The sequence below is a fragment of the Amborella trichopoda genome, chromosome 3 (genome assembly GCF_054954075.1).
Source record: "Amborella trichopoda isolate Santa Cruz 75 chromosome 3, AtrichopodaSantaCruz75HAP2 v2.0, whole genome shotgun sequence".
NCBI classification, from domain to species: domain Eukaryota; kingdom Viridiplantae; phylum Streptophyta; class Magnoliopsida; order Amborellales; family Amborellaceae; genus Amborella; species Amborella trichopoda.
This window is the reverse complement of record NC_142338.1, coordinates 45195171-45214176: the sequence shown is the minus strand read 5'-3', so window position 1 is coordinate 45214176 and position 19006 is coordinate 45195171. Positions and strand designations below refer to the sequence as shown.

Here is a 19006-nt window from a genome sequence, read left to right as displayed (position 1 = left end):
TCTCTCTTTCCTCCCTCCATCATTTGGTATCAAAGCCTCAGGATCCATACAGTATGATGCAATCAAAAGCATATGCAGACAAGACAGGTCCAATTTTGGAGTAAGTGGATCAAATTTTTAATATTTACAAGAAAGCATACTAAAAACATTTGACATATTCAAGCAGGGCATGGAAGAAGAATGCAATGAATATGTCTAACATCCGACCTCTAATCCGAGCATGAATCAAACACCACAAAGTATTCCGATAGCCAATCCTGGTGTAAAGCATGAAGAAGTGGTTGAGCGCAAAAGAGAAATTAGGATTCAGCTTTAACTCCTAGAGTTCCACTTCAAGCTCCACATTAATTGTTTTATTAGTTGGTTGACTAAATAGAAGAAAATAGCTAGACAAAAGGTGGGACTACACCACTAATTATTTGAGAGCCCTTTAAAGGATGAAAGACTACAACAAGCACGATCAAGTTTCTTCAAACCCCAAAGAATGATATACTTAGGAGTTAGGTTTTTTTATTCATAGCGTCATTTTAGTCATTTTTGTTTGTAGAGATTCAGGGGTACAATGGGAAACTAAAGAAATTAGAAGTTAGGTCTCTTAGGAGTCAGATTTAGGTCTCTTAAAAGTCAGTTTGCTATTAGGCTTTTTTGTATTGTGAATAGATGTGATTGTTCTGTATGGAGAAGTTGAGTTGAATTTAGGTCAAGATCTTTTAAGATGGACTTATTTGCAGTCCTAGAGAGATGGTCAAATGTCTCAAGTCTCAACCTTTTGGGTGGACTCCCATGCAGACCAAAAAGAGGATATTTTCTATGATGTTACGTGTTTTCTTATTCTTTAATTTTATTTATCTTTCCTCGCTGCATCACCATGATCCCCTGGTCTTACAGCTATAATCTAGCAGAACAAGTTCTATGTTAGATGCCCCCACATACAAGTAGTTCCAGTCTTCAAGTTTATGATCTTCCAGGTCCATGTGACACAAAAGCATGTAATATCAGGCAATATTCCAAAATTATGAGCAATCATTTCTTCATTCTCACATCATGGATTTTCAAAGTGATCTATTAGATAGAGTATTTCACACAGAGTAAGTTATTTATAAAATAATTCACCTTCATTATCTTAAGCTAGAGCTGGAAAGTTCACCAGAATTCCATATATGACTTCCTTTATTAGTATGAATGGCAACCAAAACCAAGGAGTAAGGGTTAAAGCTCCTGTGGAGATCAACACCAAAGTCTAGAGCACGCACAAACTAGGGAGTATCAAATCCGTACATGTATACATATCTTTACAAGTTAGCAAGTCATGATTCATTAGTTTGTCAAGCTCGGGAGTAAATTACTTTCCACCCCTAAAGTCTAATTGAGAATATGTCAAGGACTCTCATAAAATGATTCATTGAATCTAATTTGGTGGTTGCCCATAGCAAAGGAGGTCTCCAATGGCCATCTGTCAACAAGTCAAATTTTAAGAATTTTCAAAACAAAGTGTGATAGTTCACTAATGTTTACACATTTTCCCTCCAAGCTTCCAAATGAAAAAGACCCTAAGGTTCTACCATCAAGCAAACGCTAACTGCATACACCAGCGCATGCAAGATGGTCATTGCAGTAACTCATGTAACGTTTAGCAAGATATTCTCTCTATGCAAACTCCAACAAGGCCAGCAGCTCATTTGGTAAAAGTTGTGCCTATTAGGCAGCCAAGGAGTTTTATGAATATATAGCATACTACAAAATCATCCAAACCTTAGTTTACTATAGTTTACAGGCAATTTGAATTTAAACAACTGAATACATTCAAAACAAAAATGCACAACTCATTAATAACTGAAAATAAAACAATTACACAAGTAACGTGTTAAACACCATTAAATCGAAAACTGTAGCATACACATCATAGGTGTGCTGCATAGTACACAGTCCGGCATCCACAGTCTGTATTCAAGACAGACGGTCGAGATGAACCATAGTTCCAAATAAATGTGCCATCCCCAAATTAAAAGTCATCTCCAACACCTGTTTGATGCCACCTCCCTACCCCTGCCAAAACCACCCTGGCCTCTGTATGTATGTATAAATATATATATCAACAGGCATACACATCATGCTTATGCCATACTCTCCCTATACTTAACTACAAAGATCTCAGCACATAGCTTTGTTACCTTGACAATAACAGGAACCACTCTAGGAAGACTGACTGGTAAAAGCAAGCCCCTACGAGCCAGTTCAGCCAATGCCAAGCAGCCTCCATGCCATGAACCATCACCCTGCAACATCACTACATATTCAAGATCCCCAGCATTGTCCTTACAAAATAACCAATTCTAGTGAAGGAAAATGAATTTTGGAAGTAAAAGGACCATCATTTCCATGACTAGAAAACCAAACGACAATGGACTGGCACGATTAGGAAGTAAACCTCTCCTGGAGAAAAAAGTTCCAATATAGAGGAAAGGACTTCATCTGAGAGGGCAGCTGTTAGGCGTCCTGTAATGCGCCCAATACCTTTTGCTGCAGACCAACGGACAACTGTGTCCTGTAAAACCAAACAATTTTGCAACTCTTATAGCATAGTAAGATGGATCCTCAGCCAGATAAGAGATTCATTGCAGTCCAAACCATACGACGATTTTTATGCCATATATTTGATGTCACCTTTTAGTCTTCTACCATTGTATCAATATAAGTATATTATTACAGAGCCAAACAAAATACCTCGAATCAAACTTAACCAACATTTCTTTAACCAAATTTTGCATTGTCTACTAGCAGATTAGTTTTAACGGTCTAGTTCCAAATGAATGATATTTAAGTCTATAGGTCGCATTGATGCATATTTTGGGAATCTGTACGACATAGTAAATTAGGATATGGAGGGTGACCCCCTTTCAGGTTAAAACTAACCCTATTTCATAATGTTTATTTCATAAATACCTTTGTTTAAAATTAGTCCTATGAAATAATATCCCATTTCTCGTTCAAAACTAGCCCATTTTGGGGTCAATATCCTAAAAATAGAAAAAACTAATCTAATTTAGATTAAAATATTTTGTACGTGTATTTAAAGAATAAAATTAGAACTTAGATATTAATTAATGTGTATTTCAATGGTATGATTTAGATAACGATCTTCTTTATATAAATGTCAATAAAGAATGCAACATCCCCCCCTCCCTCCATCCCTCCCTATGCATGTGCTGCTTGCCAGTCTGGAACTGCACATATGATCAAGTCTGGAGTATTTATTACCCGAAACTATGTTCTATTGCATAGAAGCTAACATAGAAAAGTATCATTCTTCGTCAGTGGGTAAGTTCATATCCAGACCCAGTGCTGCAGCTGTGATTCCAAACAATTTTGTAAGGAATCAACACATCAACCACTAACTTGATTTTTCCATCCTATTTCAAAAAAAAGAACAAGAAGCAATAGGCCAGCAATTCATCCCTACCGTATCCCTCAAACCAGTCAGCAATTGCTCAATTATTTCCTCAACAACTTCTGGAACATCCATTTCTTCCTCTTCAATGCATTCATCTTTTTTAACTTGAGCAGACCCATATGAATCCCTTTCGTCATCCACATTCAAGGAGAGATTTTTCCCCAAAGAACTGTGTCTCCCCTGCACAGAGATAAAAATACATTATGCAAAATAAAACCATAGACTAGGGTCTCGAATTGCTCAAATTCCTAATCACTTTAGCAGATTATTTACTTTGCTATCAAAGCTAAATAATTCAAAAAGAAAATGGAGATTAAGGGCAATAGAGCTGCCTGATAAAAGTTAAGGAGAAAACGTGAATGTCAACAAAATTAAAACAGTCCTAATAGATAATGCACAAGAGAAGAAAGTGAGTATCTAACCACATAGCGCCTTGATATGGCCCGATGAGGCAAGCAAGCAAGCCCCAAACGCTGTGTCAATTTCATCAGGAATTTCCGCAGCAAAGAACTTCGTGCTCCAATTGAAGATTTAACCAGGATGGAGATGTTTTTCCAAATAATGGGAACAGTGTCAAGTAAAAGCTTCTTACTACCAACCTGCATATGACGTATTATGCCTTTAAAAACTAAAGCATCAACAAATGTAAGAGGAAAAGATCATAACACAGATGCCGAAAGTTTTCATGCTCCCATGGCAGCAATTTTAGAATCCCAAATTTTGGGGATGTAACCTCTTCAACCCATAGAATAACCTCAAAAGGAAAAAGTCCAAATTGCACTCTCTATCCACTTGAATGTCTCAAGATAGATCAAAGACCATCCAAATTTTCGAGGGTGAGATCTAAGGATTAGAAAACTTAAAGTTCAAACTTTCTCTTTTGAAAATAATCATCTAATGATGCTCGTGTCGTTTCAAAATTTTAGATTCAAAAAATCCTAAAGTCATATGCCCGCAGGAGTATATGAACACTATGCTCCAGCAAGAGCATAGTATATACGCTCACAAGTTATACAGTCAAATTATTTATAAAAAAGAAAAAAGCACTAATGGTGCAGGATTAAGGCGCAAATTAATGCTAGAAATAAATCAGCACAGCATGTTAAGGTTTGCGACACAATGCTAAGAATAAATCAGCAACCATTTGAAATCTGAGTAAGGACCACAGGTAAATAAAATAAAAAGACAGGCACTCAAAGAGGATAAGGAAACTATGAAAGGATGGTATTATGAGATTGAATTTCTCCATCTTAGCATATGTGATGCTGAAAATGACGAGAAGAACTAAATCGTGGATACATTGTTTAACTCCAGGATTGCGCCTCAAGGATCTGCACATCCAAGAGGCACGCTCTCCTAGTAGGATAATTAAGGCATGGTTCCTCTTTTACAATTTCTTGATTCTAGTCAAATTCCCATTGACGTTTTCCTTTCAAAACAAATAGAAACAGAAGAAAAAAAAAACAGGAAAACAAACAGAAATATCCCAAGAAGGGAACAAAATTCTTCAAAACTATCATACGTGGAACTACAGCACAGGTATGTATAAAAAAGAAGTTATGGCTGCTGTAATGAAATTGCATTTCCATTAGCAAGTTTATAATAATATATGAAAGCAGTATGTGCTAATCTTTTAAATACATTTGAAATATTGTAAAAAATCGCCATTCAAAATGATTGATCCATAAGTTTCCTAGACCCTTCAAGAGAATAAACTTCAGAAAAAAAAAATGCAAATTACTTCTCTTTTGAGAGTAATTGAAATATTTCAATTACTTTGTACTGCAAACGCTTCCAATTATGTGATAATTTTTGCCCCAAATGTTTATTTTGCTTCCAATCTGATGGTACAGGATTCAGAAACATTCAAAAAGATTCCAAAACAACCACTAATAAAAATGTAACACTAGGTTCCCCTTCACTCAATCCACTAATAAAAATGTAGCACCAGGTTCCCCTTCACTCAGTCAATGCTCACTATATCCCCCACATGGTTCCCAGACTATGGAATCAACTTATTGAGAAGACGTGGAGGAGATTTCGCCATGCAAGATTCTGTGGAATAAGTGAAGAATTTTCATAAGATCTTACGGGAGTTTGAAGGGTTTAAATCATGGAATAATAAGTTTTTAAGCATCACAACTGAGTCCCAATTAAAGCAATGGAGTAGTATGTATTGACACTGAAGTGACAAAGATGCCTCTCAGACACATGGAAACAGGATTACGATGTTACCATTGAGTGAAGAATTTATTGACTGGAAGAATTGTCTAGTCCAATGGAGCCCTTGGCTTTTGAATTGTACCACAGGTCCATGGCTGAAAACTTCACAATGTGATCAAATATCAGCAGAGCAGGAAGATGAAACATGGAAAAGAAAAAGTGGAAGCACAAGATATCAAAAGGGAGAGGCCATGCTTCAGTTTGAGCCAAAACAGTGGCTACCATTTTCAACTCTGAACCGAAAAGTAGGAGATTTAAGCTAAATGATGTTTTTAGGTTTGTTTGAGGAGCCTTAATAGTGCAAAGAAAGGAACCTAAATACAAGTGATAATATTTAGTCTTTCTCAAAAATCACCCCTTGTTTTTCCTCGAATTAATCTAGACTATCAAAATGGCATGGAGTAAAAACCCTAACAATCGAACCTTGAAAATAGCTGCTAATGCTTCCAGAATACCAAGGAGTATGAATATATCAGCAACATCATCTGAGAAAGATGACAGGACTTCGTCTGTCCATTGAATGAAACTGAAAATTCAAAATAAAGCATGTCAATTTCTGCATTAATCCATTACAGCTTCCATTCTGCAGGATACACAGATGGAGAAGAAAGACATTGGCTAGTAAATCAAGGAAAAAGGGAACTTCTTGTGTTACAGGCAATGTGATTTAAAGGACAGAACATCAACTTTAATAAGAGGGATAGAAAAGAAAAAAAAAAGGAAAACAAGGGAAAGATCCCTCAGCATTTTGAAAAATAAATGTATATAATAAGACCATTTACTTTTGATATAAGGAGGTCACAATCATCATTGACCATTAGAGTGAAATCTGGTGGTTAAGGAGGGCATAAAGTCCAAAGTAAGATTTCTTGAATGTTGTGATGCACTTCCACCTGTCGGATTTTACATCCAATGACTAAGAGTGATTGTGATCCCCTTGTACCAAAAATGAAAGGTCTTATAATATACAATCCCTTTTGAAAATTAGTGACTTCCCAATGCATATTAGGTAAGGAATGGGGACATCAAATTTTCACATAGTTTTTGATAAACAAGAAACGGTAAAAAATAAATTATAAAGCAGAAATGAAGAATGGGGAAAAGTTGTATAGCATTACATATGTACTCGTGGACCTTCACATAGCAATTAACCATGCATTTCATTTGAAATGAATTCATATCCAACTAAGCCACTGAGAAAGTTTAACTGATTCTAAGTAGTAGCATTGAGATGGAGAAGTGTGACTCAAATTCAGAAAGAGAACCCAACAAAAATTACTAGTAAAATTGAAATTCAAAAAAACAAAAAAAGTAATTCAAAAAGTGTTATAAACCTATTGAAAATCTTAGGCATGTCGGGGCGGGTCAGAAGCCTGGAAAGAAGCAACCCAGCTATCTTACGCATGGGTCCAGCATTTGAGAGATAATCCTTAGAGAAGCCAAACATTTTCTGTACCAAAGGTGAGGGTCCAAGATCTCCATTATGGGGACATTCAGCAAGACTTGTATCCACAGATGAAATATCAAAAGGAATTAGGACAAGAATTGAAAGCCACAGTAGTATTATACATTTTGTCTCCATTTCTCCTGTGCTTTCTTGTCGTAAAGAAGTTGCTGCAGTGTCATGATGACACTTCTCGAGAAGAGAAACAGCGAGCTCCAGATCAGAGACCTGGTGTGGAAAGAATTTGGTAACAGCCTTGTATCCACAAACATTCACAAGAGTATATAAAATGATGCATAGGGGCTTGACTAATTCTAGGTTTTGATCAGAGGCAGCCCCCAAGTCCAGAGTTTTGAGCCTGATTATATGCATTAATGGAGACACTATTCTCTCCAAATAAGGTTCCAAAAGCTGACCCTGCTCTTGGTATTTATCCATCTGCAAGATCAAGGAGAGAAGGAAATTACAAATTGTTCTTAAGATTTTCATAGAACAGGAATAAATACACATCTGTCAGAGATATAGAATAAAGTATAAGAGAACCCTCATTATCATAGCATGGGAATAAGAAATACTGAATGGTTTGCATTCCATAACAGATGGCAACAGAGAACAAGATTAATAACCAAGTTATTGTTTTTGTAAGGCAATGTGTAAATTAAAGGAGGAAGTTGAATATAACAGCAGAAATTTTTCAGACAATAGTAATTTCATTGGAAGGGAATGTAATCAAAAAGCTACTTACAAATGAAAAGGAATGTAATCAAAAAGCTACTTACAAATGATAGTAAGCTAAATTAGAACTGAGATATAACCTCATTACAAAAATATGTAAGTTCATTATACAATAACCTAATTAGGAAGGAAGGTAAACCCTTGTCACTTAAAGAACTAAGTTCAGTCTATTCATCAGCCTGAGTACAGTAATGTGTACACATTCCTTGAACATCAAAATTGATATGGAGATATTGTGCAGTCAAAGCCTGTTAACAAATAAAAACTTTATGCAAACAACGAAACGATTAGAGCAATGGACTATACAACAATGGATATCTCATGTTGCAGTGCTTTCAGTAACAGACAATGAAATTAACAATCAGCTTACAATTGTTCTTATGCCGTGCCTTATCATTATAAAAGGTTTAAGATCCAAAAAATTTCAGATTTAGTATAGTGGCATGAAATGGAATATGAGAGAATTTATAATCAATAGCAGAAATGGAATCAAAAAACTACTTATGATAAAATATAAGTTAAACTATTCACAGCACAAAATATAAACTCTAGACTACCAAAATAAAAATAAAAAGGAAAAAGTAAAAAGTGAAGGCCATTTCAACTTCAGATTATAGCCACTGTGGTAGTAGGAAATGTAGTTGAAAACTGCATAAGCTAGTTTCTGCTTAACTGTTTTGATTACATTTATTACATCAGTAGGAAATGGAATAAAAAACTACTCGGTAATCTATCAAAAGCTGCATTTTCATGGCAAAGAACGTAACGTTAAATTACTGAGAGAGATCGAAGCACATACTACCTCTCAATCAGTTTTCTAATGAAGGAACCAATATGTGGCTTTCCCCCTCCCTCTCTCTAAAAGCTTCACCACTGCCTCTCTCCCTTGAGAGCTATGTGGGCTTTTGAAAGAGGGACCTATATACACACTATGGGGCACAATTGTCTCCACATATTGGATGCCGTAGGTGGTGCTTGTAGCCTATAAATAGGGGGTGTGCTAGGAGATTTAGGTATCAAGTGAAGTGAGCATCAAGCGGCACGAGAGAGTAAAAGAGATATAGAGAGAGTGTAGTGAGAGAGTATATAGTGAGGTGTTGGAGTGTGTAGAGTGTGAAAGAGGAGTGGTGGGTGAAATAATGTGTGGGAAGTGGTGAGGGAGTGAGTGTTAAGTGAGAGAGTGTGTAATTAATAAGTGGTGCATTAATTTGGATAATGAATGTTGTAATAAATGAGTGTAATAAATAAAGTACTGATTATGTCGTAATAAGTGAAATTACAGTGAGATGTTTTATGTATTTCTCTCTTTCTCTAGCGTGTAGTGCAAAGTGATTATTTTTCAGGAATTTTGGGAGGCATCAGAGCCCAAAAAATTCACCATATGAGTTATCAGTGCCCCAGGATAATTCCTACAAGTGGTATTTAAGACGGGAAATCCCACATTTGGTATCAAAGCGGCTTCAATCAGGGCCATTTATGTGAGCCATGAGATGCTATGAAACCAATTGGTGAGGGACCAAGCTTCTTAGTGCAAGAGATCGACGAGCGACCACACCAATCACGATGGCAGACCTAGCAAACGCAACTTCAGGGCTCAAGAAGTTGAATGATCACAACTACAACGACTGATATTCGTACCTAGAATTATACCTACAAAGACAAGACCTCTGGGAGGTTGTCGGCAGCAGCGATACTGCCCCACTCATAAGAAAAAATGTAGAAGCGTTGCGATGGTGGTGCATTAAGGCTGGAAAGGCCATGTTCATGCTCAAGACAATAGCTCAAAAGGAATTGTTGGACCACTTCTAAAAAACCACCACTCCAAAAGAAGCTTGAGATGCATTAGCAACATTGCTTGCCAAAACCAATGATGCTTGACTCCAAATCCTGAAGAATGAACTAGAATCGTTGTCCCAAGGGATGATGATAATCAGCCAATACTTCACAAAAGTAAAATCTCTCTACAACGAGATCTCCAAGCTTAATCCGGAACCACTGATCAGCAATACCAGGATGAGACCCGCATAGAATGGGTTCATGAGAGCCATCAGAGGATGGTTGACACAGCCATCTTTCCTGGAATTAGAAAGTCTACTGTGAATCAGGAGGCCTTGGCCAGACAGATGGCCAGTGTATTAATGAAAGATGAGGATGAGGTGCTCTTCACTCTGAAGAGCAGATAGATCAAGAAGAAAGGAGATTCCACGAAGAACAGTCAATGGAGAGAGGGCTCCAAGCAAGGGGGAGCTAGAGTAGCAACATCAACACTAACCAGCGATCAAAGAGATCCTGAAGAGATATCGAGTGTTACAATTAGGGCAAACAGGGCCTCTTCGGTCGCAACTGCTAGTCAAAGAAAAAGAGGACTGCCAAAGGAAACTCGGTGATTGCGACAAGTCTCCAGAGTGAGATCGAGGAAGAATGGGATGCTTAGGCATCCTTCGCAATAACCAACGAGATCAAACTAACAAGTTCATCGACTGATCCAAGAAGCTTTACAAGAGGGCCGACACTAGTCATCGAAACAATTGAACTAAGGCAATTGGAGGAACCTCAGGAGCTAGCTCTTAGTACAGTCTCCAAATTTGAAATCATCGATTACAATCGAGATTGAATTGTTAATTCAAGGTGTTCAAACCATATAACAGGAGACAAGGCTAAGTTCCTCGACACTGAGTGCAAGGGAGGAAAAGTTGTTGTTACTGCCAATAATGCAAGGCTTCCGATTGCCCCACATTGGCAAGGCTGTGTGTACACCTAGATTCAGTACAAGAGAAGCTCAGTTACGAGACATATACCATGTGCCAAGGATGAAATAGAACTTTTTGTCAATATCACAATTGATAGCAACACGCAACTTGGTTGTGTTTGGCCCAAATGAGACGAAAATACCAAAGTTTGAAGTTGTCGGACCAGCCTATTATGGAGGGCCGATGACTGGAGCGTGTTTACATAATGGCAGCCGAATTAGCCTAAGTACAAAAGACCCGACAAAGTAAGAGTCCTGATCTTTGACATGCTGAGCTAGGACATGTGGGCCTCAATAGGCTGTCAATTCCATAGGCTTATTGACAGCCATGCATATAATCAAAGTACCAAGCTAAGAAGTTGCTGGAGATTATTCACTTAAATGTATTTGGCCCAGTAAAGAAACCGTCGATTAGAGGCATGAGATAGATGCTTACGTTTAACTATCCGAGGTACGTGTGTGTGTACCTACTGAAAGGAAAAGTCAGAGGTCTTACCAAAGTTCAAAGAATTGCAAACAAAAGTCGACGGGAGATCAACCAAAAGGTTTGGTGTCTATGAACAGATAATGGAGGAGAACACACATCGATTGAATTATGCGAAGAAGGCTGGCATGAGAAAAATGTACCGAGCAGATTTTAGGCCAAGTGTATGGCACACATCATCAATCGACTACCACAGCCGATGATGGGATTCATCTCACTATATGAGAAGCTCTAGAACATCAAACCCACTATAAGTCACTTTAAACTATTCGATTGTGTATGTTATGTACTTATTCCCAAAAAACTACACAGAAAGCTCAAGAAGAAGGTGTTATGGTGCATATGCGTATGATATGACACCAAACGTAAGTGGTGGAGGTGTTGCGCCCTGACAATCAACCGATGGTATACATCATGAGACGTAGTCGTTGGATGCAGCATCATCCTAATGGACTCCAGAAACCACAAAAATACCAAATACCGGAGACGAGCAAAGACCAAAGAACCGAAGAGACTCAAGATGAAGATGCCACTCGCCCAGTGAGGCAGTTGAACCTAGCCAGGAATCATAAATGCATAATAGTCTACTAACCTCGTCGAGAGGACCCACCAGCCCATGGAAAGATAGTGTGTCCATCAACTAAGGACTCTTGAGGAAGCTCGACTAAGCTAGCTAAAGGAGGTCGTTGAAGAGCCACAACTACGACGCTCAAATAGGATAAGAAGACCGAACCCTAGATGCATGGATGTTGCACTGGCCGTGGTAAATTAACCGGCCTCATATGAAGAGGCACATTAAAGTGCAAAATGGCAAAAGGCCGTGAAGGAGAAAATCACAGCACCATAAAAGAACCATAGAGAGAAGGCGAAGGTTGAGGTAGAATTCAAAGAAAAAAAGGACAAGAAAAGGTTGAAAAGGAGGAGAAAAAGCAAAGACTGAAAAATATTGACTATCAAGGAAAGCCAATGTTAAGGTTGAGAATAGTAGGTGCCAACACGTGGCTTGGCCCCTGCCTCTCTCTAAAAGCTTTGCCACTACCTCCCTCCCTTGATAGCTAGTGGGAGTTTAGAAGAGGGACACACACATTATGTGGCACCACCAATGTTTTAAGACTCGGCCTTGTCCACTCAGACTCGGCCAAGGTTGCCTTCTGCAAAGCCGAGTTGTATCCAAGGGACCCTTATCTCAATCCAACATCTCTCTCTCTCTCTCTCAATGGGGGCATCATCCCTCTTCCATCTCTCTGCCAAGAGCTCTCTCCCTCCCTCCCTCCCTCTTATCTCTCTCCATCTCTCCCTCCTTGTCTCTCTTTCTCCCTCTCTTTCTCTCTTTTTCTCCCTCTCTCTCTTCCTCACTCTCCCTCCCTCCCCTCCCCTCTCCCCTCCCCTCCCCTCTCCTTCACTTCTTTCTCCCTCATTCTCTCTCTCTTCTCCCTCTCTCTTGTAGTCAGAGAGGTTAAAGCCACCGGAGCTCTGCAAATTCCAAGAAATCAGGCAACGGGCCTCAAAAGAGGTCAAGTTCTTAAGCATCTTTTACTCCGTGAGAGAGAGAGAGGGAGATTTGAGAAATAGAACATTGAGGTAAAAATCGAAGAGAGAGAGTGGGAGATCGAAGAGAGAGAAGGGACGAGATGGGGGCTCAAATGCGTAAGAAATAGGAAGGAGAGATGTGGCCTCCTTTTGGACATGTGCCTTCCCTCTCTTGGGCACATGGGCAACGCCCCCCCTCCTTATCTCTTCTTTTAGACTTTTTTTTTTTCTATTTAAAAGATTATAACTACTTGGGTGAGTCATTCGAACTCGCTAGAGTAACTCAGCTCTGGCTATACCCCAGTCCTCGGCCAGAGTCGAATCTAAAAACACTGTGTGGCACAATTGTGTCCACCTATTAGATGCCAAAGGTGATGCTTGCAGCCTATGATAGGGGGTGTGCTAGGAAGTAAGGCATCAAGTGAAGTGAGCATCGAGCGGTGTGAGAGAGTAAGAGAGAAATGGAGTGTACTGAAAGAGAAAGAGAGAAATGGAGTGTACTGAGAGAGTATGCAATGAAGTATTGGAGTGAGCGTAGGGTGAGTTACTTACCCAAACAAAAAAAAGTGTAGGGTGAGAAAGAGGAGTTGTGGGTCAAATAACATGTGGGAAGTGGTTGGAGAGAGTGTTAAGTGAGAGAATGAGTACTGCATTAAAGTGGGTAATGAATGTTAAAATAAATTAGTGTAATAAATGATGATTATGTTGTAAAGAGTATAATTAAAGTAAGATGCATTACATACTCTCTGTACTGTATAGTGCAAAGTGATTGTTTTTCAAAAATTCTGAGGGGTATCAGAGCTCATAAAATTTTCCACCATGAGCCCGGAAAATTTCCTACAAGTGGTATCAGAGCCATGAGAAATCCAGAATTACAGTTTAATTTAACATCAGATATGCTTTCCAACTTACTTATACTCGACAGTGACCTAATTTGTTCATGGCGTTGAACATAAACCTTAAAAGGCCAAAAAATTGAAGTTCAGCTGTTTCTTTCTCCGATTACAGTAATCTAGAAAACAAGCAACTAAATCCAGTATCACATCATGTAAACTCTAAATTACCAAAAATTTGAACAAAACAAATCCTACTTCACATTGCAGTAATCAAGGAGAAACATGGTGAGAAATAAGATTGCCAAGCATAAACCCTAAACTATGAAAAGAAATCAAAGCAAGACCATTTCTCTTTCAGATTGGAGTAACTTCAAAATCAATATGACATCCCATTTCGCAAAAAACTAATCAAGATAACTGAAAGCGAAATTAATAGCTTGACTCACAATTGACCGAGCTTTATTGATTGAAGCAGGATCAGTTGATCCCCCATTCTCAATGATATCATCAATAATGGATTTCAGTACTATCCACTCCTGCAAAAAATACTTTCGAACCACAATCTCCTTTGATTCATGCTCGTCATCTTCCTCTGCAACGATCTGGGGATCTTCAGCCATGGCGGACTGGTTTCAGTGACTATAATGACTCGAACACTTCTAAATTTGGCGGAGAAAATGGGCGTATATCATATGCATTGGGGAGGTGAAGCTGAGGGTGAGGGATAAATAAAAAGGGCTCTTTCCCGCGCTCAAAATAATTTGTCTTGCGAAGGAATTGTACCAAGTAAAGGAGTCAAAATTTGACGACTCCAAAACAAATATTCTTTCAAGTACTTGAAATCAAAAAATAAATAAAATAATGGAAAATAATTAATTAAAAACAGGGAAATTAACGCAGGAAAGGTACTTTACGAGTATTTAGTCAATTTATGGAAAATAAAGAAGAGCTAACCAAAATAACATTAAAAAAAAAAGTGCCGATCAAAATAACGAGGATCTCGTACCCTCGAGTGTTAGGTTTCTTATTACATTAGTCTTTCAAAATATATCTTGAGCCACGTAAAAATTCTAATTTTTATATATTTTAACCCATCTGATTAACTTTACTCATTTTAACCCTATTATTTTAGTCCAAACAAATATTAAAAAGACAACTATTTTTAAACCCATCTATTCTTTTATCTTTCTCATGCGACTCCCCGAACCCCCTCTCTCTCTCTCTCCCTTCGCCATGTCTCTCACTCTCTCTTTCTCTATCCCCAGGGACTCCCCAAACCCCTTTTCTCTCTCTCTCCCTTATCCCTTATCTCTCACGCTCTCTCTCCCTTCTATGTTTCCCCAAACTCTTCTCTCTCTCTACTAAGGTTCCCTAAAACTCAAAGATAATTTCAATTTTATGTTCTCTCAATGCTGTTATGAAAAGAGAGACCATGTTCTCAACGCTGCTATGCACAACCATTAGAACTCTTTCCAGATAAACCTTGCTCCCATCCTCAACAGCTGCTTCGCCAGCATGAAAACCTTCTTGAGCTTGAAGAAACAAGCAATGTCCTCCTCTAGTACTGGCCACTCCATTTCCCTAACCTCGTCCAACGGGGAAGCCAAAAGCTTCATCCCCCCACTAAACTCTACACTATATCTCTCTCATCACTCTCTGATCTATTGGTTACCCAATAATAATCCATCATTAAAGGACATGCCAAGTTTTTGGGCTCCCCCTCGACGACTTTCACCTATATTTTTCTAAAATTATAGCCTCTTAGAAAATGGGCTTTTTGGGATGGGGTGGGCTATTTTTTAGATTGAGAAATGTGAAATAATGACTAATACGATCTTACCGAGGGATATTTTTTTTTTTTTTTTTCTTCTTTTCAACCCTTTACTCTTTATTTTCTTTTAATTTGCCAAATATCACTTACAAGTACTTTTATTGCAATAACTCTTGCTTCAAATAAAATAAAACTAACAAATCTAACATCTTGAAAACATCGATGCCACTAAGCTAATTTTTTTTAAACAAAAATAATAATCACAATTCTAGTGCTTGAGAATATAAAGACAATATAATTAAATATGGCAAGAAATAAAAAAAGAGTATCGGAGATTACGTCAACCGAGCTTATTATATCTCACACCGAGTCACCATCATCCGATGGCGCGTGATCAACGATTAACCTTCAACCTCAACCAAGAAAGCAAGTTTAGGCCAAGCCCTCTAGTGAAACTATGAACTTCTTTATCACAAATCTCAAACCCTTAGGTGAATCCCCTTAGCAACTAAGTTTAAGAAAAATACTTATATTTCTACCACAATCCTATAGTCTAAAACTCCAACTATAGTCTAAAACTCCAATGAGAGATGAGAAACCATGAGAGTGTTGAGATAACCACCATGAGATAGATATCAATATATGAGTGAGTAGGGTGTGCCCCATTTGATCTCTTGAGGGAGAGAGATGAACTTTCTTAATAGAGAGATAGAGATATTCTAAGTGGGGCGAACCCCCCTTATGGGATATGAGAAAGAGATGGGAATTAAGTGTAAGATATAAGGTGTAGATATTTGGGTAGGGATCAATCTCACTTTTTATAGTGCTTGAACAAGATTAGGGTTTTTTAGGATTTTCTTTAGTTTGCCTCTTCTTGTGAGATTAAATATGAATATTTGATCTTGCGTTCTATAGATGGGCCATCAACATCATTGAAGGTGTTAAAATTTTTATTCATCATTCCTAAACCATTTTTCCATCAATACAAATTAAATAAAATAATGTCATTCAATTAAATAAAATAATGTCATTCATACTATAGGGCTTACCTAAATTACACCCAAACCTTCTCATCATTTCCAAAAATCATTTGAAAGCTTCCTCATGGCAAAATATTTCCAAAACACTTCAAAGTTGTCTCTTCAAGTCAAAGCTTGAACTAACACATTGAAAGTTTCATTAAGGTGGGGTGTGCCACCCTAGGTGGTACTTCATGGGCTCCACCCATATGCAATGGTGGGCTCATTAACATATTGGGTTTCCCATACAATATTAAAATTAATTATATGATTTTTAAAAATTCATAAAATCAAATTTGAATATTTAAATCAATCTAAAATAAATATATATTTAAATCAATCTAAAATCAATATTTTTATATATATATGTTTTTATAAACCTAAATTTGATAAATAAAATATCCAAATATCTAGAAAATTTAAAATAATAATTATAAAAATCATATATCATTAAAACAAACACAAATAAATTCATTAGATTAGAAAATGATCCATATGGTATAAGAATTAAATAAATAAACATTGGGGCACCACCTTCAACTGTGGACCACGATCCACACTTGCTTTATCAAACCGATCAAGCATTTATCATGACCCAAAGTCAATGCAGGGCTTCGTCAAAGGGTCACCAAAGTCTGGCTAATTAGCAAAATGGTCGTAATACCTATTTGTAGATTTCAGTTTCTCCCCTAGAGACGTACCAAAGTCACATAGACCTGATACAACCACAGCTCATACGGTGCATAGGGTATCTCTCGCATGTGCATAAGCATTACCCTAAAAGGTGATTCTCTTTCCCGAAACAGCTATCATTATGCATGCCGTGTGATGGCTCGTGGATGAAGCTTTGGCCTCCATCTTTGAAAGCCACCATCACACACAAGAGTCCCACAGTCATCCGCTCACTCATCCGGGTATACTCCTACCTCATCAATGAATAACTTATAAGAACCCTTATCAGATAGTTTTCTATGCCCATGTAACATAGGTTTTTCCCAATTGACTGATCTAGCTCATCAAGCACAGTCCAGTATCAGCAAACATTGTTTTTTTAGTATGGTCCATGAGGGACCACATTCCCATTGAGTTAATGTTACAAGAACTCATAAGGCTTTTAATGGCCACACTCACTCAACATTTCCTGTTTGCCCTTTGAAGGCCTTACATTATCTCTTATTCACTTTCTCTCATCCTTATCTCTCTCTCCCAATTATAATATTTCTCAAGTATTTTTCATTTATTCTCTCTCAATACATTAATCATGACTTTTGTCATCAATCTCTGTACAAAATGACTTATAGAGGCAACGCCTTTTTCTCTTTGTTGCACACATCTCATCCCAAAAGTAGTTATAGTCCATCTTTCACATCGCATCGTGAATCATGGACCTGTTGTCGCATAATCTCGTTATGTACCCTCATCACATGGGGTCGTATGTTCATGGGCTCAAGTAGGTTCTTCAAACAAGCTGCTTCCTTCTGTAGCCATACAACCAGCGTCACACATTTGAGTTCCATGGGTGAACAATATTATAGTATGTTATTACAACTGGCCTGTCAAATACTAGCAGGTGCTCCCACAGGAATATTTAGTTTATTTGGATCTTTCTCAATTTCACCTCATTCCTCATATGATAAAAACATATTTTATATACTTAGAGTTCTTATGGAATCGTTGCTCATTTGACACGCATATCGCCACCATGTTGTCACAAAAAATCCTTTCTGCCTCACAACGTTCGGGGTAAAAATCAAGTTGATTAAGAAATTTCTTAATCCATACAACGTCATTGCTGCCAAACAACACGCCACGTACTCTGCCTCCACGATGGACAATTCTACCACATCCAGCTTTTTTATTTTCAATAAACTCTACCACCTCCAAGCATGAACAATATGCAAATGTAGATTTCGCATCATCTGAATACACGAGATAGTTTGCATCTATATATCTGAATATCCATGCAGCTAAAAGAAACGTGAGACTGTAGCAATTCTCACTCAATTATTACACATACAACATATACATTATTATCATTCTTGTATAATAAGTAATTCAATACCCGTTGGTTTCACAATATGCAAAACCTTCACAAACCACAAAGGTTCAACCATACTAATAATCTTTGTAGTAAATTTATACAAACCAAGTTATTTAAGTAACACAACATGTGTCAAGGAAGCCTAGCAATATGACATTCTTACAACATTCCCTATGGTTTAAGGTCTTAGGTAATCGAGAATTCTAAATAATTAGAAACATGGCTCAAGGCATACGGGTATTTAAAAACCAGTGCATGATAATTTTTCTCTCACTTTTATTAATGCCTTCATGACACAATGTTTTTCTCTTTAATAAAAAAAAACAATTGACTCGGTATATATATATATATATATATATATATATATATATATATATATATATATATATATATATATATATATATATATATATATGCATTCACAAGCGATAGTTAAATAATAGTAAGACATTTTAAAATGATTTTTATAAAGACATAGTGGACTTTGCATGACGATGTGGTTTTCTCAAAACCATGTTCATAGACTTAGGTTTTTCTCAAATCATCTAATTTAATTTTAAAAGACATTCTTAGCCTTCATAAATCATTTTACCCATCTCTTCAGCACTAGGATTCTCCATTTCTCACATCGTGAAGAAATAATCTTTTTCATCTCATCATTTCAAATATCACAAATTCAATTATCCCATTGATCTTCAGCGTTTATTTATTACCACCAAGTCT

The 19006-nt window shown here is 37.4% G+C and overlaps 1 protein-coding gene across 4 annotated transcripts in view; it reads right to left on the bottom strand.

Moving 5' to 3' along the window:
* Nucleotides 1–14511, bottom strand: part of TTN1 (ARM repeat superfamily protein) — a 34292-nt gene extending 19781 nt beyond the window's left edge. For 2 of the 4 annotated variants that reach the window (XM_020673342.2, XM_006854132.4), the window contains exons 1-7: nucleotides 13899–14511; nucleotides 7009–7556; nucleotides 6098–6200; nucleotides 3874–4050; nucleotides 3461–3631; nucleotides 2429–2545; nucleotides 2172–2276 (exon numbers count right to left, since the gene is read on the bottom strand). In XM_020673342.2, coding sequence (XP_020529001.1) covers nucleotides 2172–2276; nucleotides 2429–2545; nucleotides 3461–3631; nucleotides 3874–4050; nucleotides 6098–6200; nucleotides 7009–7556; nucleotides 13899–14072 — 1395 coding nt within the window. In that variant the 5' untranslated portion in view covers nucleotides 14073–14511. Of the gene's footprint in view, nucleotides 1–2171; nucleotides 2277–2428; nucleotides 2546–3460; nucleotides 3632–3873; nucleotides 4051–5686; nucleotides 5777–6097; nucleotides 6201–7008; nucleotides 7557–13898 lie in introns of those variants that run through there. The other 2 variants (XM_020673345.2, XM_088860850.1) reach the window with 1 other exon arrangement.
* Nucleotides 14512–19006: the final 4495 nt, after the last annotated feature.